The 27783-nt window shown below is 36.5% G+C and overlaps 1 protein-coding gene across 7 annotated transcripts in view; it reads right to left on the minus strand.

Annotated features, from left to right (window-relative positions):
• mrtfaa (myocardin related transcription factor Aa) overlaps window positions 1–27783 on the minus strand; it is a 47531-nt gene that overhangs the window by 8703 nt on the left and 11045 nt on the right. Inside the window, exons 1-16 of one of the 7 annotated variants that reach the window (XM_089128363.1) lie at window positions 20673–20757; window positions 20110–20175; window positions 12444–12499; window positions 12292–12367; window positions 11975–12136; window positions 9927–10084; window positions 7872–7982; window positions 7299–7549; window positions 6200–6368; window positions 5689–6078; window positions 3934–4446; window positions 3570–3773; window positions 3364–3480; window positions 1709–1867; window positions 422–496; window positions 106–163 (exon numbers count right to left, since the gene is read on the minus strand). In XM_089128363.1, the coding sequence (XP_088984489.1) occupies window positions 106–163; window positions 422–496; window positions 1709–1867; window positions 3364–3480; window positions 3570–3773; window positions 3934–4446; window positions 5689–6078; window positions 6200–6368; window positions 7299–7549; window positions 7872–7982; window positions 9927–10084; window positions 11975–12136; window positions 12292–12367; window positions 12444–12499; window positions 20110–20175; window positions 20673–20754 (2647 nt within the window). In that variant the 5' untranslated portion in view covers window positions 20755–20757. Of the gene's footprint in view, window positions 1–105; window positions 164–421; window positions 497–1708; window positions 1868–3363; window positions 3481–3569; window positions 3774–3933; window positions 4447–5688; window positions 6079–6199; window positions 6369–7298; window positions 7550–7871; window positions 7983–9926; window positions 10085–11974; window positions 12137–12291; window positions 12368–12443; window positions 12500–20109; window positions 20176–20561; window positions 20646–20672; window positions 20758–27783 lie in introns of those variants that run through there. The other 6 variants (XM_039687277.2, XM_039687273.2, XM_039687271.2 and 3 more) reach the window with 6 other exon arrangements.

Here is a 27783-nt window from a genome sequence, read left to right on the forward strand (position 1 = left end):
TGTAGGATGCAGGAAACAAAGCATGAGTGTGACCAACTATACACTTTTGTCATCTAAATTACTTTGGATGACAGTAAATATTAAATGAAAATCATCAAAAGTCACCTCCACGCTGAATTAGGATGTCAAACAGGTCGTCAACCTGCTGATGGGAGCCATTCTCCTGCAAGAACACCAGCACCATTAAATATGCCAACACGGAGAGCCAACGGGATTTCGTTCAGTAATCAGAATTGGGATTTGCTCCCAGAAATCCATTAACTCATTCAGTAAACAAATGAAAACTGTTCCAAATCAGCACCAAGTGATGACAAATCATGGATTTAACGGTCAGAAAAATGTATATGAAAAGAAACAAACTCACAGAGGAACAACAGAAATTTGACAGAAGATGGAAGAGAGATGAAGTACAAGACAGTACCTGATGGCAAAGAGCTATGGGTGAACACAAGGTGGAGGGAGAGAGCAAAGCATGCTGGTCCAAACACATCGTCTCCTGACAGACAGACACGGATGCATATTACAGGATTCGTTCCGTCATTATTAACTCACCCACATGTTATTCCAGGACATTTATCCATGGAACACTAACTCAATTTTTCAAAGTTAATCTCCATAAGCAAGTTTACAGGACAAAAACATCAAAACATGACATTTGCACCATAAGAGTAGTCTTCTTGGAATATGAGATAGCTTTACTTGTAATAGTCGACTTTAGAAGTCGCTTGAATCACATTTGTGGTGCTTATTTGTTTTGTAGATAGACAGATATGTTCACCATTAAAAATGAAAAAAAATTGCATTAAAGTTGTCCTTTTGTGCTCTACATAAAATACATTAAAGCAAACATGTTCGGAAAGACATGAGGGTGATGAAATGACTGTGGTGGGAAGAGATAGAGGTACAAAGAGAGTTTGGTAATACAAAGTGACACTTAATGTGGTTAGAGTAGGATTAAGTAGAGTTGGAGAGGAAAATGATGCCATGCCAAACTACCAAAATAGTTACCATGCATGTTGCAATAAAAGTTTAAAGATGTTGCCACAAACAAGCGGAGCTCTATTTATATCACAGACTTATAAATCTGTACTCCACTATCAAAATCTGTGCCTTATAGCAGTCTAGACTGAATTTCGACTGAAGTTCCTATTAGAATTCCTGCCTCGTATGAAACAGGTTTTTTTATTTACTTGTAGAAGAGTCTTGCTGGCCCCAAGACAGTCTTTACATAGAGTATAGACACAAACATAAGCTCTACTCCAAAAACCCTTTTTTGAAACTCTTTCTAGCTTTACACAGTCAACCATTCTTAATCTTAGGTGTTCTGAGATCTCTTTCGCTCAAGGCATGCTTTACATGAGGCAATGCTTCTTGTTATGAGCAAACTCAAAAACCTTTTTTCTTCTTTTTGGATTGGACTCAAGTATAGCAGATTCAGGACTCCAGTTACCCTCTTTTGAAGACGTTAGACTAGGGAATCACAAACTTTTGAACAGTAGTGCTTTGTCTATTATTGTGACTAAAACGGAGATCTGATTTAATATATAAATCCATTGAAACCCAAAGGGTTCACATACTTTTTCATACATGCGATACTACATTTGAATGTGGATATTAGAAGGCACCATAATGTAAAAGGTATCTATGGATGGGCATCAAACAAGGTTTTGGAACAGATTGTTAGTACATACCCAAACAAAACACTTACATTGTTGTTGTTGTTGTTGTTGGGAGATGAAGGGACGGGCTCAATGTCGTTCATGGACTCCACTGGAGAGAAGAACGGTTGGAGCTTGTATGGTGCAGATATGGACGTAAAGCTTGATGTTTTGTAATTGGTCGTCACATTTAAGTCTGGCTTTAGTGCCTGTCAAAGTAAAAACATGCATCTCAATAAGTCCCAGTGTTAATGGACTAAATAGCCCATGCCTGCAGCCCTCATTTGAACACCAGTGACAGTGATTAGTCATTAACATTTTAATAAGCGAGTTTAAAAGCCTCATAATTGTGTTTAATGACTTGTCAAGAATAAGTGATGCTGCTTTATACATATCATTCATTTATATGACAGAAAAAGTCCTTCCCTATTAGCTATCATTGGCTCTCACTTACACTGACAGCTTAAAGAAGGAAGGCTATATTCAGAATAGCATACTAGCACACTACTCATGCAGTATGATTTTAGGAGTATGTAACAAGTATACTGTGTGTATGCATGTTTTCTATATGCATATAATTCCTCTATTAACATTTGTATATATATATGCAGTATATAATCAGAGCACAATGCACATTATTCTGTATCCCACAATGCAATGCGCAAAGTCGTAATGTGACTTGACCTGGCATATGGTAATTGACATATTGCTAAGCCACACCCCCTCAACTCACTCGGACAAACAGTCAACATTCGGGGACAGGCGCTATGGCAGGTGTCACGGTAGGAGACAATTGGTGATTTTTGGAGATAGAAAGATATCATCTCGACGTCACCTAAAGGGGCTTAAATATGCATTGGAGGGTTATATTAATCATTTTATTGTTGAGAAGGTCGATGAAAAGCTTCAGCTCCAGGCAAAAATGTACAGGTCACAGTGTAAACGTGATAAACCGTGTATCGTTGCCATCACCGTTTGGTGCTACAGTATTTACATGAATCATTCAGCACAACATTGTTAACATTTGTTATCTCGGTTATTTACAGATATGTTAATGAAGCTAAGTGACATGATGTACAACGCAGCTAAAAGTTAACGTTTTCTAATGTTAGGCTAACGTTAGCCTAACATAACGTTAGAGATAAAGATAATGTTCAAATACGTTGTTGACTTAACTTAGAACCGATGTAGACATCCTTATTTAATTTATCGGTTGAGATGTGGCTTGGGAAAGGGTAAAAAACACACAGCCTCTCGGGAACCTATAGTGTCGGAGTTGCATGTACCCCATGCACACCGTTTGACCATTTTAAACTTAACATGACAAGAAAAAACAAATGAAAACTGACTAACTGCAATGCATTTCAATGGACGTGGAAGCAGAGAATGTCCAAGTGTATTGGGTTAGCTGCGCACTGTGATTGGCTCATCGCGTTTTAGGGCGTGGCTTAGCCATAGGTCAAATGAACTAGAAGTAATATCATCGGACAAATCTTCAGATCGATCTTTTTTTCATTTCATTGATCAGACTGACAAAAGTTAAACATTTTATACAAAATCATGTGATTTTGTATGTATTTTGTATTCAAAAACTATTGTTTCACATACTACTTAAACAACAACAATATGTAATGTATAGTGTGCAGTATACAGTAGTACTTCATTCCAAATAGTACAATGAATAAAAAAGTGGTTTTGAACAAACCTTTTTGATTGGCTGTTTCAAAATGACTGTTTGTATGGGCTGTTCCCATTGAGTATTATTGTTAGGCAATTCAGCCACTGTTTGGTTGGGAAACTTGGTGGATGTAGACTGTAGTCTCTAAAAATGACATAAACATCAATGATTACATAATAAATGCATAGACTTTGACAACTTTATGCATTGAGGTTCAAATCCATGAGTATTACCTGTAGTTTGATCTGGTTGGTTACTTTGCCCTGGGGGCGGCGACCTCTGGCTGGTGCGCCTGTGTTTTGATTTGACAGTGTTAGCAGGAACTGGTTGCCATTGCTGTCGGTCACTATCGCGGGGGTGGAGTTTGGGTTAAGTCCGTCCACTGGGAATGAAGAAACAGGACTTGACTTCTGGTTGGTAAGTGCTTGAGGCAACTGCTGGAAAAATGGAAAAGACAGAAGGATAGTTAAAAACATGAGATGCTCCACGATTTTCCATTACAATAAAAGTTAAGCATCAAACTACTGCTGTGCCACAAACGCATCCCCAGGGGGGGTGCAATGCAGTCGGAAAATGTCAGAGAAACCCCGTACTGACTTGTTTTTGTTGGTTGTGCTGTTGTTTTTGTGTCTTCCTCTTCCTCTGATGTGCTTGTTGCTGCAGGTTACGCTGATTCTGTTGCATTATGAGCTGCTGCTGCTGCCGGTCCTGCTCCAGCGTCGTTTGCTGCTCCGCCTGTGGCTCTGTTACCATCTCACTCTCCTCCACCACCTCTATGACTTCTTGCTTTATGGTCGCTCTGACCGCCTCCATAGTGACACCAGAAAGTTCCTTCCCGAGTTGGACCGACACGCCGACCTGTTTGCCCTCCAGCTGCGAGCGCAACGATTCGACCAGCTGCTGCTTCTGCAGAAGCATGCGGGTGAGTTCCTGAATGCGCCGGTCTTTCTCCTGCAGCATCTGGTCCTTGTCTACAGGGGGCGCAGCAGACTGGGACGGCAGGCAGCAGGAGGAAGGAGACGTCCGGCTTCCGGGTTCCTCTTTAATGGAAATCGCTGAGGGGAGAGGGGAAGGAGGCTGCAAGGACAGCTGGGTAAGAGGAGAGGTCACCTAAACGGGACATACATAAATAATTGATTGCTATACATTTTATTTATCATATATTTTATCACAATATACATTGTATACCTAATTTCTCAAAGAGGTTTGTTTGAAAATTTAGTCTCTCTAAACCTCTCATTTCAGCGATCCTACTATCCTCTGATTGGTCAGATCAGTTGCCCAGTCTGTTGTGATTGATCTACTCTGCTCTGATTGGTCAGATGGCCCAATCTGTTGTGATTAATCTACTCTGCTCTGATTGGTCAGATTTGTTACAAAGTCTGTTGTGATTGATCTACTCTGCTCTGCTCTGATTGGTCGGATGGCCCAGTCTGTTGTAACTGGTCCACTCTGCTCTGATTGGTCAGACCTCATCCTTTTGATGAAAATAACTATTTGCCATGCACTTTGATCTTTAATTTTTTTCTGACATTTAAACTTTACAAACAGCTATTTTACACACTAATTTAGTTTTATATATATATACATACATACACTATATTACACATTCTTATGTAGAATGTGTAATAACTTATTTTTTAACCAAATAAATGAATGAATAATTAGAAATATTAACAAATACAATTCATAGCAATGGATTTTATAATCATATAATCCACAGATATATTAATATATAGATGAATAATTACTAAATTATTTTATTATTATTAATTTGAAATTATTATTAATTCAATGAATTATGATGCTATAAATTATTACATCAGATAAATTTCATTAAAAATAAAGTAGGCTTTAACTTTTACTTCACTGTTTAATCTAAATTATTTGATTAAATAAAATAAATTATTTAAATTACTATTTATAAAATTGATTATAATATTATAATAATTTACTGTACATAACCAATAGATTTGAATTAAAAGTGGGACTTTATTTTCATTTTACCATTGTTTAACTCTAGCTGAATTATTATTCTGAAACAATCTAAATTATTATTAACAAAAATATTAGTTATATTACCATCAATTAAATAACAAACATATTTTCATTACAAATAAATTTTCATTTTCATTATTTTCATTTTACTGTTGCTGAAGTCTAGCCTCAAGCTCACATCTGATTGGTTTGTGGTGAGTGAACATTCGGAAGCGTCATGCCGTTTTGACACTAGACGCTTCCCTTCCAGAGTAAGGTTTTCTGTAAATGTCACTTAGTAACATTTACTATCGCTAATGCAGAAGTTACCCATTTTCGTTTGTCTGAAAATGCTAGTGGTAAGAAAGCATTTACCATTTCCCCAAAAGCATCCCCATTACAGCTTGTTTCATCTGGGCTCAGTCCAGTCGATGAGCGCTCTGAGTGGGCAGGGGAAACCGGAGGGGAGGAGCTAGTGCTGCCAAACTGCATTATCTGTGGTGCTGTCACCTGAGCTCCACCCATTTCAGCAGTGGCAACGAATGGGAAGGAAGCAACCACCATGCTCCTTTCTCTTAACTGGAAGAGGGAAGAGTCTCCTCCCGCTACAGGGGCAGCTGTTGAGTGTGAGCTGGTTTTAGAAGATGTTGGTGCACTGGTGCCACCGTGCTGCTCCTGAAAATTCTTCAGCCGTTCAATAAGGTCATTTTTAGTGCCTGAGACAGTTAAGCCCCGCAGTTTTAACTCCTGCTTCAGCTCTGCCACCTGCAGGAAATGAAGAGAACGGCAGGATGTGACAAAAGGTCATTTGATTTAATGCAATTTGAATAGCCAGTCAGTAATAAGTAGTGTAATTAAGAATGATAAGTGTAGCATGTGATTCAACCTTTAGCTCATCCAGGTTAGGAGGCAGAGGCCCAATTTTAATCCCGCCTCCATTTGCAGTGTTCTGCTGATTTTGACCTGTCAGATTAGTGGATGTTGATTGAGGTTGCGTGTCATTCCTGGATGATGACGGGCCATTGGCTGAGGCAAGCTGCTGATCAGCAGGAGGCCTAAATAAAGTGTAAAAACATGATAATAGTAATATATACACTTATGTTCAAAAGTTTGGGTCAGTGCATTTTTATAATTTTTTTTTGAAGATGTTCATACTTTAAACAGCAACGAAGCATTAAATTGATCAAATGTGAAAAAGTGCCTATTTTCTATTTTCAAATCAGCGCAGTGCTTGCTGTTCATCAAAGCAGCTTGAGAAAAATATAATATTAGAATGATTTCTGAAAGATCATGTGACAGAACACATGAGTAATGACTGCTGAAAATGCTTTATCATCAAAAGGAATAAAACAATACATTAGATATTATGAAATTGAATTTTAAATTTATAATATAATATTCCACAATATTACTGTTTTTACTTTTTTTAAGCAAATAAAGGCAGCCTGGTAACACTTTACAATAAGGTTCATTAGTTAACATTAGTTAATGTAATAACTAAAATGAACTAACCATAAGCAATAAACGTGTTACTGTATTTGTTAATCGTTGTTGATAAAAATAAAGCTGTTCATTGTTTGTTCATGTTAGTTCAAAGTGCATTAACTAATGTTAACAAGATTTTAATAAAATATTAGTAAATGTTGAAATTAACATTAACAAAGATTAACAAATGCTGTATAAGTGCAGTTCATTTATAGTTCATGCTAACTAATGTAGTTAACTAATTTTAACTAATGAACCTTATTGTAAATGTTACCAAAAAAATCTTAAAGTTTGTAAGATATATACACATATATATATATATATATATATATATATATATATTTATAATTTAATATATAATTTCATTTTTGTTTATCCTTTAATTTTTTTTAAATCTTTTTTATTACAATATTGTTTTTAATTATTATTATTTTTTTTGTAAAACATGCATAGTTCAATATATAATCAACATACAAATATGTGTATGTGACGTATCTTACTTGGGCGGAGCAGGTAAGATGGTGTGGTAGTTGTAGTTTTGCTGCTGTTGGTTTATGATCTGTAGCTGAAGGAAGAGCTGCTGTTGATAGAGGAGTTTGGCGTAGGAGGAGTCGAGCAGAGGCGGAGGCTCACGCTCAGTTTTCTGGTCCGGAGGAACATACTGGTGATATTTCAGCTTCCTTACTTTGGGTTTATTGTCTCTCACCTTCTTAGGGCGCTGAGCAGGGCGCTCACCACTCACTTTACCACCCTAAAGAAGACAAAAAAGAGATTATGATTAAGCATATTAACATGTTAGTTATCCAAACCCCCATCCCTGGTCAAAGGGATAATAATGGGATAATAATGATCAATGACATTTTGATGATAAAGACGTTTCCAGTCTTTCATAATAACTGGATACGTGTTGGATACATATACATATATATATGTCAAAAAATATTGGGCAAAAACTAAGACCAGCATGAAAAAGGATTTATATTGTGGCATTATTGCACTGTGCATGATAGGATGCATGTGCAATACTTTAAATTGTAATTACAGCTGTCCTGGGTTATATGAGGAACCGTCACCTTTTGTAGTGCAGGAGTTTGCTTGTGGCCTGTTGTTCCATTGGCTAGTTTCTGCTGAGGGGCGGGGCCAGCTGCGTTAGGCAATGGAGGTGGAGGCGGAGGGGGCGGGACCTAAGAGAAACAGGAGGAGCACATGAACTTTAGCAACTCCATCACGACTTTGTGACTTTTTTCAGAGTGTGCTTTATCCAAAACATCAATGCATGCAGATGATCAAGTGCGATTAGAAAAAGCTAGTAAGTTAAAGTGTGTGCGAAAGTGTCTGAGTGGATGTTTAATGAGCTGAAGGAAGATGGTGAGCGTTGCAAATAATTCAGAGCTCTAGAGAGCTGACTGAGCATGAGGAGCTACACAAATACTTCCAAGTGTGTGTGAGTGATATTCTGATGATGATAGATTATTATTTATAAGCCAGAGGGGATTTACTGAAACTGCCAAGATTTGCACAGGTTTAAGGAAAACAAATTGAGACTACCTTTATGTTTTGAGACACTCAATGCTATGCGCTTGAAGTATACATGCTATTGGTGATGGGAAAGTATATACGTTTGCCATACTACATCCCACTAATCCCTTTATCACATACTGTTTGCATTGTTGTTTTAGTATTATATTATATTATATTATATTATATTATAGGGCTATGATGAATGCTAGAGTCTGATTGATGTTCTAAGGTGTGCAATTATTTTCAGGGAAACGCACAGTTAAAGTAGTCCCAGGTAGGTCTTTCTTGACCGCCAAATGATTTCGATTATTTTAGTTATAGGTTTTTACAGCCGACAACAGCAAAAGAACAACGACACTGACCAAGCAAATAGATATAGTAAACAATCGGATAAAAATGACAAATTATTTACATGTTTTTGCAACAAAATTACGTTTTATTGTGTACGGACATTTCACACTAGCGAGGTAATGGCGTTGTTCTTGGACCAGATACACTACTTACAATAGAGATGAACACTGTTGAGAGACAAACTCAGGCAAATCACATACGCTTAATATCTTGGTGTCTCTCTCTCTCTCTCTCTCTCTCTCTCTCTCTCTCTCTAATAACCCCATTAAGTTAGTCTGCTATCAGTGGCTCAAGCCTCCATAGCTCTAAAATTACGTCAATTAGCAATGGAGGCATGGGATGAGATGTGCAAGAAGTTAGTTTTACACTCAATAGAGTTTTAAGGACAAAAACCTGACAAATGTCTTGAAATACATGATCTGAGCAATGTCTTGAGGTGTGGTAAAAGTAGTATAAGCGGAATTAATTGACTCCGGGCCATTAAATTATTGATTCGAGTTGACAATTAATCCTTACATATATTACCATTTATGAATATGAATGAACCTTTATTTGAAAATTTTCAGATTTCATTTAAATTTTAGTTTGTTTCAAAATGTTATGTGCTTTTATCATTTGTTATTTTAAGATATTTCTATTTAGCTTTATTTTAGTACCTATTTTATTCAGCTATTTGCTCTTAAATATAAATATCTCGTATTTATATTGAATTTGTATAGTTTTTAAAACATGTAAAGTTACATGTAAAGTTCTCCAATTAATATTTCCTTTCTTACTAACGCATTAAAAATATTTAACACAATTAATGCAGCATCCATTTTTTTTCCTTGACATGCTTCGACTATCGTTACAGTGCATGATCCCGCTTTTTGGATTACCAGCTTCGTGAAGTGAGAGAGAGCAGCTGGCCAAGGATTGTTCGCATGTACTGTAGTAGGCCTATCCTATGATCATAATTCATTCAATTAGTTTTAAACCATTTAAGCGTGTAAATTCAGTACTGGTGTGCTGTCTGTGAAGCTCTCAAACAGAGTACCCTGCACTGGTTTGAGCTCTCATTTTGCACCTTATTATGCTTGAACATACAAAAAAAACACACAAAATTGTCAAAAAATGTCTGTTTTGTGCAAATATACTCATAAGCAGAGTCTTAAATGAGCTAAAATGCTTCATGTCGACGCCGCTATAGCCCAAAGTATACTTCCATTACTCTGAGGTATAATGTTACAGTATATGAGCAAATTATTTTATGGTACCTGTTTTGGTGTTTCATTTGCTGGTATCTCAGGCGGAGAAGGTAATTGGGTGTGAACAAGGGGAGAGTCCTGACAGAGTATCTGTTCTGGTGAGAAAGCGTCACTGCTCTCCTCATCAAACGAAGAGTTCTCCGCTTCTACTTTTGGAAACTCCGTCTCTGAAGACGAGAGAGCGAAAGAAGGACGGTTAGGGTAGACATGCAAGATGTGAACATTTTCTAAAGGCAACATCAGTGGTGGGTGCTAAGATGATCCAAGAGGTTGATGACAGGCACAAAAAAATGTTTTTACTCTTTTATTTTTGCATTTTAAAGAGTGTTTATTTTCACAATTGCATAAAATTTTATTTTGAAATAAGTAAAGTAATACGATCCATGCCTATAGCTAAAACATGGGATTTTCCATATTGCCATTACATAAATAAATTAATAAATAAATTGTTTTAGAAATAGAAATGCTCAGTGATCTTAAATAAGAAAAAGTACGAAGTAAACCACTGAACAGCACAATTTCCCTGTTTCACTTACACTGCATTAATATTGTCCTACTACAGTGAATAATATGCTGCATTATATTTCTATGGCGATAACCATTAACTTTCTAATTAGGTTATTTAGGGATTAAAACAGTTTAGGTGGTTCTGTGCAAACATCTTTTTAGCATTCCTTCTCTGTGCTGCATTGTGTGACGCTGCATAAACTTCATGGTTAATCGACTGAGAGTGGCATATACTGTATGAACATGAATGTAAATTCCCCTCTAATTAATTTAACTTGGTGTTTGACGCACACCGATCTCATTACCATAACTCTGCATCAAATTATCGCCCTCTGCACCGCTGCAGGAATGTGGCGGAATATAAATATGAAGATGAATTCGCATATACCACCTAACAGCGGCGCTGGAATGAGAACTGAAGTGTCTGTGAATGGATATGCTGTAGATTGAGGAAAAAAGCAAATGATCCACAAGAAATGTTGAGTGAGAGGAATATAAATGTGAATATAAGTGTTGAAGGGGAAATTATCCAACTCGTTAAAATAGAGCTTTGCTTCGTCACTCACAAAAAACAGTGAATAAAGAGACAGACAAGGATTTAGATGGATTAAGTACGCTGGGTATGAAAGAGAGGGCGAAAGTTCAATAAAGTTGTAACCGCTATCTTAGAGTTTCTTAGAGGATTTTTACTCAAAACTGGTGCTGGGTCGATTTGTTTTTTTTTTTTAATGCCTATTTTTTGACTGATATAATGCAATATATTTACAAAATATAGGTTATAAATAAGTCTTAATATTATTTTAAAATATTTCTGTCCAATTTTGGTGTGTTAGCCTACAATAAAAGTGTGGTTATTTTATTTTATTGGCTTGCAGTTTTTTTTTTTTTTAATTAAGATTCAATTAATTTCCTGAATTTAATAAATAAAGGATTTTAATTACAAAAACTAATCAACAGAACAAACTAATAATACAAATAATTAACCAATTTTTTAGACAGTTACAGTAGGTTTGTGCTTTTGTTTTTCTTTAATAATATATATAAAATACTTTGAGCGATTACTATATAAACTGCTCTCAAAATGCATTTTTTGCCAGTTGAAATAACTAGAAATAATATTGATTATAAATAAGTTAAAGAAATTAATATATAATATTAAAGAAAAACAAAAGCCTATTGTAACTGTCTAAGAAATAGGTTAATTATTATTTTATTGTCAGTTTTGTTGATTCGTTGTTATATGTGTAATAGTATATTATTATTATATATTTAATATTTATTTAACAACAGATTATCAACCTAATTGTTATTTGTAGTCCTAAATATATTATAGAAATTCAATAAAATGATGAACATTTTTTGACATACATGCATAATAGTATAAAGTAAGTTAAGGCAAATGAATTCAAATTAAACAGAACTAATACAAGGGTAAACTACCACTCATGTTAAATGGTCAATTGTTTTCGGCTTGTATATTGACCTATAACTAAATAAAGCTTTTACTCCGCTGTGTGATCATTATTGTTTTTCTGGCTTTAATTTAGTACCTATGATGACTTGTTTGAGGCTGCTGTGAACTGGAAGGATGTTTTTGTGAATGAGCTCCATTGGACCAGGCCGCTGGGAGATTTTATCGTTCAGGTCGTCAGCTAGACGAGCTCGCTTCAGCAGAAGCTGCTTGGCCTGAAGAGATGGCTCCGCTGACGTCTCTATATACAGGAAATACATACAGTTAAACATGCTGTATATAACCCTGTTATTTTGTTTTAAACCTTCTGAAAGCCACTGTATACTGTACGTCTTAACCCCTGCTCTCTCTGTGAGGTGTGTGTCTGTGTTGGAACTGTGTTATTAAAATACTCACCTTCAAGAATGTGCATCCTGACCAGCTCTGACCTCTCTGGACGACTGCGGATCTTTCTCTTCAGGTAGTCCTCAGTCTGAGATTCAGGAGGAAAGTATGATGAGGAATAAAGTGAGAGTGAAAATAACTCAAATCTTTGTTGTAGGACTTACCCTAGCTCGTTCTAAACTTCGTCTCTGCTCATGAAAGGACGCAGAACTTTTCAGTGCTGGAAGGCAAAAAGATACAAAGTGAAAAGACTATTAAAGCCTAAGTTGACATATAAATGTATAACGTTCCTCTGTTTAAAAAAAGAGCTGTGAGAATGGAAAACATTTTTCGGTAAATTAGAAAAAAATCATAAATAGCAAACGTGTGATCTGCAGATCGCAGGCACCGGTTTTGCTTCAGTGTGTTAACTTGCAAAAACCTTTCATAGCTTTTTAGTTTGGATTAGGTGAACATGTTATTTTTATACAGATAAAAATATAATATAAAGACTTTGAAACAGGAACAGCATTTTACACTGCATCTCTTTACTTCCGGCGCATATACGCATTTGTGCATGCAAAATCTAAAAATAATATCGCAGCAACAGGCACATCTGAGAGACAGTTTAACCCCGCAGATTCACAGTCTAAGTACTTGTTAATTATTTAACAAAAACTAGGCCAAAATGGAGAAGCCATGTGTGACAAACTACTGCTTCCATAGGAATTAGGAGGGTAAGTAGCTGTCAGGCGCTGCTAATCAAATGGCTTTGATAAATTGATATCAGAAAGTGTGATCAACTCTATAAAAGCAGAAGTTTTGGCAGTTTGCTGGTCTGGAGTGTTCAGCTGTGTGTTAAAACACAACGTCAAAGAGGAAAGACATCAGCAATGATCTTGCTGGGAAGAGTTATACAGCCATTTCCAAACAATCTAAAAACCATTGTTCTACAGTGAGGAAGATTATTGTTATTATTAAGTGGACAACATTCAAGACGGTTGCCGATTCTTCCTAGGATTGGACGTCCCAGCAAATTCACCCCAAGGTCAGACTGTGCAATGCTCAGAGAAATCACAAAAAAACCCAAGAGCTACATCTCAGACTCTACAGGCCTCAGTTAACATGTTAAATGTTAAAGTTTGTGACAGTACAATTAGAAAAAGACTGAACAAGTATGGCATGTTTGGAAGGGTTGCCCAGAGAAAGCTTCTTTCTCTAAAAAGAACATTGGAAGGCAGCACGGATTAGGATTTGCAAAGTTGCATCTGAACAAGCAAGACTTCTGGAACAATGTCCTCTGGACAGACGAAACCAAAGTGGAGATGTTTGGCCATTTAATGCAATACGCCACGTTTGTAGAAAACCAAACACAGAATACCAACACAAACAACTCATATTTAGGCTGGTTTTGCAGCCTCAGGACCTTTGAGTAGACCATGACCTCTTCTGTAAACCAAATTATTCTAGAGTCAAATGCGAGGCCATCTGTCCGACAGCTAAAGCTTGGACCAAACTGTGTCACGCAACAGGACAATGATCACAATCACACCAACAAATCTACACCAGAATAGCTTTTTTTATTAATCAATCATTTGGTGGTTCGTAATTCATGCACAGGCCATGAGGTGTTGTCCTGTACATGTATGTATGTACAGTATATACACATGTACATATATATATATATAAAATTGTGAAACAGATTTAAAAATAACATTTTCAGTCTGAAACAACTGAGAATGATTTTTTTTTTAACAATTTTCTATTGCATACTGCATACTTCAAAATGTTACACAGTAATTATATAAAAAAAACATGTAAAATTATTTAAGTACTTTTTAAGACCACTTCAATCTTTCATTTTAATGTCCATTATACATTGCACTCTGCCTACAATGAATGAGAATCCACAGACTTTTATCTCTTATATTATAGATTTGTTATTATTCTATGACAGCATGTGGAAAGAGAGAAAAAAAAGAGTGGGCTGAAAAGAAGCAAAAAAAAAAAAGATGAGTTCTGTAGTCTTTGTTGAGAGATTATGACCTATGGGGTCAAAGTGGTTCATTCAGCTCCACACACACACACATACACACATACACACACAATGCCCTTTAACCCTGACCAGCAAAAAGACAGAATGGAGTTATCTGCCTGAAGGGAGAATAATGCATGAGAGAGAAATTATGAGGTTAGTGCGAAAAACCACTTCATGTGAGACGCTCATCGTCATTTTCAGCTCTAAAACCCTATTAAACACCATGTCTTATCTTGATATTAGAGAATCATTGTTTAATTGGGGTCAAATACAGTTGCTGTATTTGACATCAAAATCTTGGAACAGACCAATTACTAAAGCTGACATTCACAATGGTCCGCCACAGTCAAAAACATGGCGATGTTTGTCGTTTATCGTCTGGTAAGAAACTACTAAGGCAGAAAAGGTGAAAATTTGGGCACATACACAATTGGTTTGTGTTGTAAAACCTCTCATAACTGCATTCCCAGATGTCTGTAGAGGCTTTATGCAGTGCCATTAGACATTTTGTGTTGTTTTAGGTTATGTAATCAGAAAGTCCCTGTAACCACATCCATATCATAACTCAGGCTCAAATCTTCAGGTTTCCTTTCTGAACTGCATCCTGGATATGCGATTCACTGTGCTAATAACACAGATTTAAATGATTCTCAACAGTAACACGTCTACTGACTAAATCAATCACCAACAAACACAGTGTGATTAGCATCATTAAGGTAACGCAAACTTAAAATATATCCAAACATTTTTTGTATTAACTTATTCTGAAAAACACATTTTTAAAATAATACAATATATAAAATTGGCCACAATTTGATTTCAGTTTTAGTTTTTGATGCAGAATAGTCGACATGAGTATAATATAGTGTCATATTTCAAACTATTTTATAACATGTGACTTCTATAGACAGCCCTGACAATTGTAATGACATCATTTAGTACTCTTTGGCATTACATAAATACATAAACAACCAGAAGTGGTTACACTTTATTTAGATTTGTGTGTTCATTTCTACTAACTGTAAGTTACTATGCAACCACATGCTAATTAACTCTCAGAGTATTAGTAGACTAAGGTTGATGTTCAGGGTTAGTAGAATAAGTTGGCATGTACTTGCAAAGTTATTACCCTAAAAAGTGTTACCCTAAAACTAAATCCAAAACTAAACTTAAACTAGGTAAAGCTAAAAGTAAGTTAGACTGAAAACAGATGATTAAAAACAAATCTAAATTAGAAGGACAAACTGGAAATAAAACAGATAAGCATTCAATTCAGGGCTGATGATTGTGATGCATCAGGTCAAATTGTCCTTATTTCTAAGGTTGCAATGTGTTTTAATGGGGGAAGCATATTGACGCAGTCAAGGGTGATCAGACAAGGCAGATAAGAGTGAAATAGGGCATTCAAGTTGACAGGAAGTGCAGACATACACAGGAAGTGAAAGGGAGATGACAGTGAAAGAACGGCCTAGGAATACTTTAAAAGAGCAGATACACATTTGCAGATTTGCTGGTGGCTTTTCCTTCCCCTTGGGATCCATATTTAGATCCAGACAGTTATTGGGTGAGAGCTGTAAAGATCCCCTTTTAAGTTGCCATCTGCTGTCATTAGTGTTTATTTCTATTTTGGAAAGACCATTTCTTTCCAAACAGCTTGCTATATTCTCTCTACAGAGTATGTGGTTTGCTTCGTATAATCAAAAGTATTTGGAAAGCAAATGGCTTTGATGAGTATAGCAGGCGTCTGACCTTTTACTAACAGATATAATGGGAAACATGGCATGTATTTAAATACACTGCTTATCACCTGCTCACTGATTCGACTATGTGTGCATGTGTTTGTGTGTAACCCACCCAATGAAGAGCATGGCTAGTCATGCACTCATTACGAGTAAAAGCACACAAAACATCTTAATCTTACACACTCAAGATTTCTCTAGTCGACTTGTAGTCGTTCATTTAAAGGGTCACTCCACTTCTGGAAAGATGAATGTGCATTTAAAAAGTGGTAATTTATGTAGAATTTGGAGCTTTCTTGACTGAGAAGACAGAAAATGTATTTTTGCCTTATGTGGATGAAAGACAACAACTCCCAGAATGCACTTGCTTTGCTGCCCTACCGGTAACCGCGCAGCAGGTAAACAACAGTGAAGACTGTTAGTGAGTCTCCGTGATGAGTGAGTCTGGCCGAAAATGTGTTTCGAGAACGCCCAAAATGCGCGGGATTCGGCTTTTGCGTTCTACAGTCGTCATTCATCATGTTTACTGTGGTGAGCGGGACGAGTGAGCGCCATGTGGAGAACGACGCGAGGCGGCGTGAGTACCGATGAGTGACAGCGGTGACAAGTTACCGGTCTCGTATCTCTCACGGAGGAGCGGAAATTAATTTTCTTAGCAATGACTTTTAGTCCCACCCCTGTCCCCAGATTGGTTGAAAGTATCATCTACTCAACCAATAAACATAGATTTCAGTCTTTTGCACCACCAATTAGCATCTTTCTTTGGAAATTTAAACTGAAGCATATTGAAAGTAGTTGCATGAGTGTGTGTGCATGCATATCTGCGTCCATGGAAACAAACACAAAATAACAGATTTGCATGAAAGCACTCTCTAACAAAGCATAACATAAATCAAAAACAAGTATAACTGCTTTACAAATCGGATGAGGCACTAAAATTTATATTTTCAAACGAGTCGCTACACAATGTCACAGTGGAATTGTATCCGACGGAGATCACTGGCACAGCCAAGAGTTCATTTTTGTATATGTTAAAACTTCTTATATAGTTTGTAGTTTTGTTGCATAAGACATTTTTCACAATTGTTTACACTATTTGCTGCACTATGTGTTTGTTGTTCATTTTCAGGTTTATATATATATATGAAGAGTTCAGATGCAAAAGCCTCTAAATGCCATTTGAAATTTTCTTCTTTAATGATGATTTTTATCAAACTTGTATATTTAAGTTCAGTAATTTCCCTTAAATAACAATTAATAGGTAATTATCATTGCCATTTAAGTGAAATCACTAAACTTAAATATACAAGCTTGATAAAAATGATCATTCTAGAAGAAAATTTCAAATGGCACTTAGAGGCTTTTGCATCTGAACTCTTCATATATATATATATATATATATATACACACACACACACTTTGCTCCAGTGTTCTATTATTATGTAACAATTCATTCTGAACTTTTTTGGACATATCTACATTGTCAGTAAATTAAAAACACTGTAATAATGTTGTAATAAATGGCTCTAATTTGCTCAGGGATCGTTACATGTAGACAACATTAGATTTCCATGATTTCATCTGGAAATCTAATATCTAAGTATAACTTTCTAAAAGGAAAAAATCCAAACTTTAGTTGAACAGTGTTGACAGTCTAGTCAGTGTGCCACTGCCAAGCGAGATGCTGATATCAGCAGACACTGGGTTCAAACTGGATCACAGATGCTGGGAGATATTATGGGACCAGTTTGAAGTATTACATAAAACTACTAAAGGGAAGCACCACCTCATTTGAACCCTCTGTTTCTGCTTTTAATTTTCTTTTTAAGATGATTCTAAGAAGTGATATTAAGCAAGCATTTGGTGGTTCCACTTTTCGACGCGGCTTCTTAAAGAGCCACTCACACAACCAATGTTTAATACAAAACAAACATAAACTGACATTTTTTTAACCAATTCAAATAGCAAACTAAAATACTAAACGATCATATTTCCTACTGTAAATTAAAATCTTAAAAATGCAGAATACATATCAATCAGTCTGTGAAATGAGATCTCTGATTAGCTAGACCAGATCTCTGGAGACAACGTGACATGGTTACAGGTTATTTACACATTTGAAAAAATGAAATTTAAGACCTTTAAATAAATATTTAAAATGCAAACTCACATTCAGATTCAGATAAAGGGCCAGAGCAAGGCAATGGTTTCAATGGTTTCTATAGCTTCAAGCATCACATCAGTCCAATCATTTGTATTATAAAACAAGATCGATATTCTCATAAGTTTATATCTAATACACAACCAGGGCTTGTCCTGACATTAACTTTACTGCTCACCAGCCACTGTGGCAAGTGGTTTTCTAAAGTTACTATGAATCTACTCAGCATTTTCACTGTTCAATTCACAACAATTCACAATTTTAACATTAATAGATAACATGGGGTATTATGCTGAATACATGCAATCCCACGGCAAGAGTAAAGCCCTGTAACCAACAATATTCATCCGGAGCAAATGAAACGAGTTAATAAAGGGATGCGGGTTTGTATCACTCGCTGTCGGAGAGATTAGAGAGCGAGAACGCGGAGCTGGAATTGTGTTGTGTATCCTGCAGAATAGTTTCAGATATTTTAGTATCAATATACCGAAAAATCTATATTTTGACAACACTAGATTACACTTAGTATCATTTTAGGTGCTTTATAAATAGACTACAGTTGAAAATGTATATTATATAAAATTGAACGCGTCCAAGAGGCTAATGGGAGTGACTGCCTTAAACATCACTGCTGAAATCCACTCATTTTTGGCCCTGTGTACAACTATTATAGGAACACATCAGAATCACCCATAGCCAATGCAAAAGTTTTTATAATATTCTTGAAGGCTGATAAATTAATTACTTTAAGTATTCAGATCTTTTAATGCCGAAACACTTGACGACTAGCTGAAACATTCTAAGACTGAACTGAACACACAACAGACTGTTTGCAACGACGGCCATAGGTTTTAAACACAGACTGAATGCAACTCTCTGACTTAGCACGTTTGGGCATGATCAGTCCAGTCATATATATCAAATTACATTTATAATTGGTCTTACAGGCGTTTTAGTTCGTCCCCAGCTTATGCGTCTAAAAGAGTTGCATTTTTAAACTGTGCATCCTGTGTGTGAGGCAAGTTTTGTGTTAAAGTCTCAGTTACTGTATGTGTGAACAAGACCCTTAACATGACTGTCTCAGACTCACCACTGACATAGAATGGCGTGACTCAAACTTCTCACCTGGCTAAACTTGACAACAGCTAAAAAACAGAACCATCATGAGACAAAAACGGCTTCAAAATGACAAAAGTCCCAAATAACATTAGCAGACACAAACTCCAAATGTCTAAAAACCTGCTTGCACAACATCTTAGCAATGACCAACTTAGCTATGAGATGTAACAAGTAATTGCATATAATATGGCCATTCTTCTATATGAGACTCGGTGAAGTAGAACAAGTACAAAAGGAAAAGAGTGAGAGATTTGTTGAGTTACTTTTGAAGCTTTGACCTAAAAAAAAAAGCTTGTTCAAACATACACCCATGTGTGGGTGAGACCTCTAGGTACTCGTTTTACACCAAATTAAATCATCTTTTGATTTTAAAATCAAATCATACATTTCCAGTCAACACAAGATGGAAAACTGACAAAATCGAGTGCGTAAGCACCATTAGAATAACGATGACCCGACAGTTAAGCAGCAAAGTTGTAGTTTTGAGATGAATGGGCCAACCTTTCATGCTCTGTGAAACCACAGCACAAAGGAAGTGAGTTCAACTCTATCTTATGTTTACCAAACCAAATCAGCCTGCATCTTAGACAGGATGAGAGAGACTAGCTATATCTGCTAAGTTTAACCACAACGCAACTACATTTTACCCAGATTCATTTAAGGATGAAAATGAATCTTGTGTGTGCCAGGTGTGACAAAACTTGTGCAAAAACATTTGAGATGTAATACAGAAAGATCCACTAACAGAAGTGAATATTAACTAGTACTTCTAGGAGAGTGTGAGTGGTTCTTACGTGGCATGATCCCCTGGCAAACCAGTTCTTCTCGAGTCCGTCTCTGCTGAAGTTTGAGTTGGAGCACTGGAAAAAAAAAATAAAGTCAAAGATTAAGAGATATATATTCAATTATCAAAGGAGCGACTCTGATTCAACTCTAAATTAAACAACAGGTTAACAAAGAGGGTTAAAAATACTCATTTAACTCATTTCATCAATTATTGGGATATAATGTTGCACTGTTACACAATGAAAATACTGATAAACTGCACTTTTAGATACAAAAAAAGCTGCATCAACTGTACGTCAAAAGTGCACAAATACGAAACCATACTTATATACACGCAAAAATTAAACATTTCATATGCTGCAAACCCAGTAAAAAACACAAGAGTGCAAAAAGGTCTTGTGCAATAAACACATTTGAATCTCTCAAAACAGAAACGCATCTGAACTGAAAAAAACTTTACCAACTCTTCACTAAATGATTCGACGCCTCAATATTTGCATGTTCAGGAGACAGCAGGCTATAAACGTAAGGAAACACATCATGACAGAAGACACACAAGTTGATCAAATACCCGGCGAGCAGCTCGATCTGTCTCCTTCATCCTCCCCTCGAACAAGCTCTTCCTGACAGCCGACAGAGAGCTTATCAGTCATAGAGGAGAGAGTACAGACTACAACATACTTCCTCTTCCTGTTTCTACATACAATTAAAAACAGAAGCAAGTGTTTGAGATATTTCCACGGCTTACCACAGGACGAAAGACTGTCAATTCCATGAAACTGCCTTGAAGAGTGTTGCGATTAAACCTTGAAACTTGGATTAAAACGATCCTGGCACTTCTAACATGAATAATACAATATAGATGCTGGAGTTATAGACATTTACACTTCAAGCAAACATTTTCTCAGGTTATCTGGGGTTGGACTGAAACCTCAAAGATACAATGACAACATACATTATGTTAATCAAGTGATTTAGCAGTAAAGCCACAATACATGAGGTAAAAGAAGGAAACAAACAGCACAAGGTTCTTGCTCATTGGCTCATATTTGCATTAACCAAAGTTCATCAACAGCACTAAAGTTTCGTCAAGTACAAATGTCGGGCAATCATCATCTCCTTCATTAGAAGAAACACCAACAGAAGTGCAATTAAAAAAATGTTTGCCATGTGCCAGTGCTTTTATCAGAAACAAAGCATTAGAATTGTATTTTGGCATTATATCCCTGCCGGTTTCAAACAGTATACGAGTATGCATCCAAGTCGTTAATGTAACAAATCTGCAACTAAACACCATGTGTTGGGAACAGGCCTCTCTGTGTTAGATGAATAAAATGATACGAGACTATATCGAGCCATCTCTAGCTGTGGTTTTGGTTCTCGCATCTGACATTTTGTCACATTTGCTCCCTGGTGTCGTCATTAACCGTGTGGTGGTGTAAAATGAACATGAATCTATATGTTAGTGGAACTACAGTAAGAGCTGCTAATACATAGACAAGCGAAACATCCAGTCTGCAATACTAACAATATATTATAGATACAACATTTTTATTAAATATTGTTTATTAATATCCCTTAAAGGGTTAGTTCACCCAAAAAAATTCATCAATTACTCACCTTCATGTTGAACACTTTTGTTAATCTTTGAAACAATGTAATCTGTCACTCAAATGAAAGTCTATTCACCCAAAACTGACGCTTTAAAATGTTCATGAAGAGATCTTAAAATAAATCTAATCTTATGAAGAGAGCCGATCGCTTTATATGACAAACAGATTTAATTTATGCTTTTATCACACTTCCACAGGAACTAATGAAGTTGATTCTCGGGCGTCAAAAAAGTACGGTTGAGTTTCTGTTTACTACATTTGAGTGTGTGTTCGCTGATCAGAGTTTATTTGCGAATAAAACCTAAATCAAATGGGTTCACCATGTGTTTGTGTCTTTTCAGAAGACTTGGATTAAACTGCTCGATCCATAAGGATTAGTTTTATGATCTCTTTATGAACGTTTTGAAGCATCCGAGTTTAAGATGAATAGACTTTCAATGGAGTGACCAAAATCTCAGATTTCTTTAAAAAATATCTTAAATTGTGTTTCAAAGATGAACAAAAGTATTTGATGATAGAATATACATTTTTGCGTGAACCAACCATTTAAATGAATTGTAAATAAAATACAGTACACACACACATAGTTAGGTACCAGTTTGTATAACAAAATCATTTTAACATTCATTTGACAACCATAAAGCCTGAAAAGGTGTGTTTTTTTTACATGGCTACTGTTGTTGAGGTCAGAACCTGTCAGTACGGTTCGATTTATTAAGCAAGCGTCTATAGCACCTGTTAGTGTTGTGGAGTAGAGCCAGTGTTGCACCTGTTGCGCAGCTAACTTGTGATCTGACGTTTGATCAACGCAACAGCTGATGGGCTTCTGAATTTTGATCTGGCATGAGGTCACTAAAGATGCTCGGGAGGTGAAATCGAGATGGCTTACAGGAGGCGTGTGCAAACGTTTCAGGGAGACCACGGCGCTAACAGACATTAAACCTCAACACTGCGAGTTAATGATCGTCATACCCATCGTAAGCGAAAGAATTAAGGCCTATGACTCATAATCACAGTGTTAAGGATTTAAAGATAGTCTGGCATGATTGTGTGTGTATGATGTGACGTGTGTGTGAATTCTTAGTTGTTTCAGCACAAATTGGAGCAAAAAACAAAACAAAACACTTCATACGTATTGAAGTGAAAACGTGAATCAACATCAGAGACCTGAAGAGTGTGAACAAATGAGGAGAATAAAGGGATGCAGGTCCTAAATAGGCTGTACAATGTACACACGCCCAACATCCTAATATTCTGCTCTATAGTGGGTTTATAATTTCTCCTAATCCCATGTTGAGGATGCTTCTAACTAATCAAGGGCAAATTTGTTTAGAATTTAACAGTTTAACATTTAAAATATTTTTAGGCTTTTATCAGTAATAAAACTTTCTTGCGAAATCACATATAAAATATAATTTATTCGTAAATATTATCCATATATAAATATTATACAAATAGTAATTTAGATGAAAAGCAAAAATATAGAAAAAACATAGTACTACAGCCTATGTAATCATATCCCATAAATACATTTGCAACACAGTTGTCCCCAGAGTGTTTTAGCTCAAAATATCACACCAATATTTTTATATAGCATGTTAAAATTGTATCTTTTTGAAAGTGAACGCACTGTTTTCGTGTCGGTCCCTTTAAATGCAAATGAGCCGCTGCTTCTGGCACAGAGGGCGGAGCTTCAACAGCTTACACTGAAAATTTCAATAACGTTTAGCCTTTTATGTTCAAACCGGATTCACACAAAAATGGAGAGACTCAAGAAGAAGTGACAACATGTAGACAACATTTCTGAATGGTTAGTTGAATGAATGTTTGTAGCTAAAGTGTAGTAATCTTCTAGTCATTGATTAGCATATTTTGTCATGATAATATAAATCACCTTCCCGGGGGTGGAGTTTATGTAAATGTTAGTGTTAATGATATCACTAACCCGGGAGAAAGCTTGTGTAGTCCCTAACAGTCATTTGTTAGTCCTTAAAGCTACACTGTGTGATTTTTACCTCCATCTATTGGTGAAAAGGTATATGACCATCCAGTGAATATTAGTTTCTGTTCCTCACAATTCCGATTTTGTTTTAACTCCTACGGTGGCCAATGTAGTCTAAGATTAACATGGCTTCCAGTTCGACCTTGTCCATGAGTGTTAACTCAAACGTAAACGCGAAAGGCGAAGCTTGAATTAACGGGTATGTCCCTCTTTGGCTAATGTACTTTCAAGATGGAGGGGCAACATGGCGACCGACATTAGAACCCCTTACCCGTATGTATTTTCAATGGCATATTATACACTCACGAGAATACTTTATTACTTGAACGAAGTAAATATACATTAATGAGCACATATATTTTTGAAAGAACTAAGTGTTTTTAGCTAAGAATAAACTAAGAGTTACACAGTGTAGCTTTAAAAAGCAATTTATTTAAAAGAAAATCTCCCTTTGCTTTGAACTTTGAACGTCGTAATTTTGCAGATGTTGTTTATGCTCAACCAGCAAGATTACACACAAACTACTTTTTTCTTGTGACCACCACATAATGTCTCCCCAAAAGAAAAAAGCCAATAAATTATAATATTTTGTTATACATTTTATAAACCTGAAACTACTATAGCCATGTAGTCAAAGAAAGTTAATCAATATCCTGCAAAATGTGTCAATCAGAATCGAGGATTCAACAAAGGCAGAATATAAACTGAAAAGAGTTGCTTTACTAATGGTTTCAATGTTCTTACCACAAATATCACAGTTAAGCTCACAATGCAAGACTTGTATAGTTGTTAGGAATCTCTCCATTTTTCTTGATACCTTGTACTCCATATGTTTCTATTTGTGTCCCGACAGTTATTCTGTACCTGACACTCAATCTGTGTGGCAGGCTGCTGAGCTGCCGCTGAGTTATTGGGGATATCATTGTAATTTATGCCTCATGTTTCAAATTGCAACCTGCAGGACACCTAAATGTGCTGTTAAAGCATATGTGCGTATGTGCATGCATGAGCTGATGCTTCTTCATCCTGGATCAAGAGAAATGTCATCACTCTGGTTCCCTTATCACCCACGGCATGCCAAGCACAGCACGCACAGTCACGCAAACACATGCAAACAGCTCAGTGCATCCCTGTGTTTACATATCTCACTGATAAAATATTCACTAAAACAACATCACAGCCCACAATTCATCTAATTAGATCTGATTGCCAATTTCTAAACTAGTTATACACCTAATTATGTGTTTGTTGAATGAATGTAAAACAGGCTTTTAGAAGAAAGATACTGTGTTTTGATAGATTTTCAACTGCACAGTTGCATGTTTGTAGATTGTATTAGGCTAATAACATTTTCTATGCGAGTACATGAGCACTTGGCCCAAGTATGACCTGGCTGAACATACTTAAAATACACTCATCTGTTAGTCTTAAAGTAACAAAACTCAGTACACCAGAGGGCAATATAGTTACTTTCAAACTTCTGTGCCACTAAATAAGGTGTGTTATTATTAATGCTTTAAAGATATAACTTTCTTAGCAATATTCTAAATAATGAATAATATCAATATTTATGCGGAATTTGCGGTTGAGTTAGGGCCTTGTTTAGACACTTGCTAAAGGCTTTAAGTGTATTTGTCAGTCTGAATGCATACATGCAACACGACTCCACACCTTCTCTCAGACTCAGGCAAGCACGCCGCTCACGGTCCAATCGGACAGCTTTTTTCCTCATGACACGGCTGACTGGAGCAGATCCAAAAGGGGCGGGGCCAGTGTGGAGCCAAGAGCTGGTGTCCAGCATGGTGGTCATGTTTTCAAAATGTAACTGAATCTTTCTGCGGCAAGAAGAAGTGCTTCACTGCTTTTCCTTCAAAGAGACGTTCAAGTTCAAAAACTTAATTCAGCCTTTGTGTCTTTCATATTTCATCGTTTCAGTCAATCATGTAGAACACTCGAGCTGCTGATCTGCTCACAGGAATCCAGATGAGGAAAAAAGAGAGTAGAAGATGATGGAAAAGAAGGAAATGAAAAATATAAAAAGAAGAGAGATTTCTGATGAGAAGAATCAGCCACATCAAAGATCCAGAGCTCCTGCTGTTGCAGTAGCAGCATTGAGACTGAAGTTATCTGCAGGGAAAGGTGTGTGTGTGTGTGTGTGTGACAGTACTACCGCAGCTGTTCCTCAAGTCATTCGTTCCTCACACACACACACACACACACACACACACATTTGTGCTGAGTGCTGTGTGTTTTTTTTAAAGCAACCCACTCTGCACTCAATGACTTGACTCTGCCGACAGAATGGCACAAAGATATGTACGTTCATTTCTTAGTATGGATACATGGCTGAAATGAAAATCTTAGAAATATGACTTCCTAAAAATGTGCAGACTTTCTGGCAGCTGTGGAGAGAACATAATTGTCTGGTGCAGCTATTTAAGACCGCAGCATTTTTGGAAATGCATCTAAAGTCTGTCTGACAGCCACACTTCACTGTTGAGGTGTAAAATCGCTCTGTTTGGCGGGTGTTTTAGGAGCCATTTTTAGCAAACGTGGCCCAGGCTCTTTCCTGATCCGCACACTGATTTTACACACTGAAGTGTGAGGGTGTAAAATATCCTTGGAGGCGACGAATCAAGAAAGATAGATGTGCTTTATGGATAAATGTGATGGGCTCAAGGGTAAAAGTGATGAAACTAAAAACTGCATTTAAAGGGTTAGTTCACCCAAAAATGAATATTCTGTCAGTATTTACTCACCCTCATGTTGTTCCAACCCCGTAAGACCTTCGTTCATCTTTGGAACACAAATTAAGATATTTAAGATATTAAGATCGCTCCTGCTTACTAGTCCATAGGCTTCTTGATGGAATGACTCTTGCTGGCATCGAAAAGTCAAAGACATCGTTAAAATAGTCCAAGTGACTACAGTGGCTCAATTTTTACTTTATCAAATGACCAGAATACTTTTTGTGCGCAAAAACAAACAAAAATAACGACTTTATTTCAACTATTCACTGCCTTCTCCATGGGCCTGTAGTCAGTTAACGTAGCGTGATTGCGTAAAGCTACGTCACACGTAGGCTCACTATTGGCCGACGCTGGTCATGTGTGTGATGCGTGTGACGTACAATAACAGAAGCTTACGCTATTAAACCTGACTCGCGCAGAGGGAGAAATAAACGAATAGTTGAAATAAAGTCGTTATTTTTGTTGTTTTTTTGCACACAAAAGTGTTTGTCGTTTGATAAACTTAAGATTGAGCCCCTGTAGACACTTGGACTAACGATGTCTTTAATGACTTTTCGATGCCAGCAAGAGTCATTCCCTTAAGAAGCCTATGGACTGTATGCAGGAGCGATCTTAATATCTTAAATATCTTAATTTGTGTTCCGAAGATGAACGAAGGTCTTACGGGGTTGAAACAACATGAGGGTGAGTAAATACTGACAGAATTTTCATTTTTGGGTGAACCAACCCTTTAAAGAATAAAATTGCTGTACCGGTATATGCAAACATAGTCCTGTCTCCTACATCCTGAGTGACAAATGTCTCTCATCAATGTGGTTACAGTTAAAGTGACCACGAAATCAAAATGGACAACTCTTGTGTTTTTATTTAATACTACAACATATATTATAAATTATTTTTAATTCATGTGTCCAAATCAAAATGCCTTCCTTCTCCCCCTTTTGCAGTGACATCTCTTCACTTCTCTGATGACGTGTTTATTGACGCAAAGGCGGGTCGCCATACGTTTTTTTCTTTTTCGATAAGCCGCTTCTAACCTAAATAAGATTATTTATCTTATTTAGCTGCAAATAAATTATTCAGACACCTGCTGAAAGTTACGCTTGACTTTGGATAAAATAAATGACTTTGGATTAAATAACAAAATATAAAAGCATCCAACTATTAATTTTGGGATGTCCTCTCAACACACACATCAATGTGAGTTTCATTGTATTTGTTTCAAAATAATTATTATAAGAAACAAATTTTAAAAAAATCAAAGTGCCAAAATCTTTACAACAACTTATTTCCAGTTCCTGTGCAAGAGAGTGCACA

The sequence above is a fragment of the Pimephales promelas genome, chromosome 3, assembly GCF_988280905.1.
Source record: "Pimephales promelas chromosome 3, fPimPro1.hap1.1, whole genome shotgun sequence".
NCBI classification, from domain to species: Eukaryota; Metazoa; Chordata; class Actinopteri; order Cypriniformes; family Leuciscidae; genus Pimephales; species Pimephales promelas.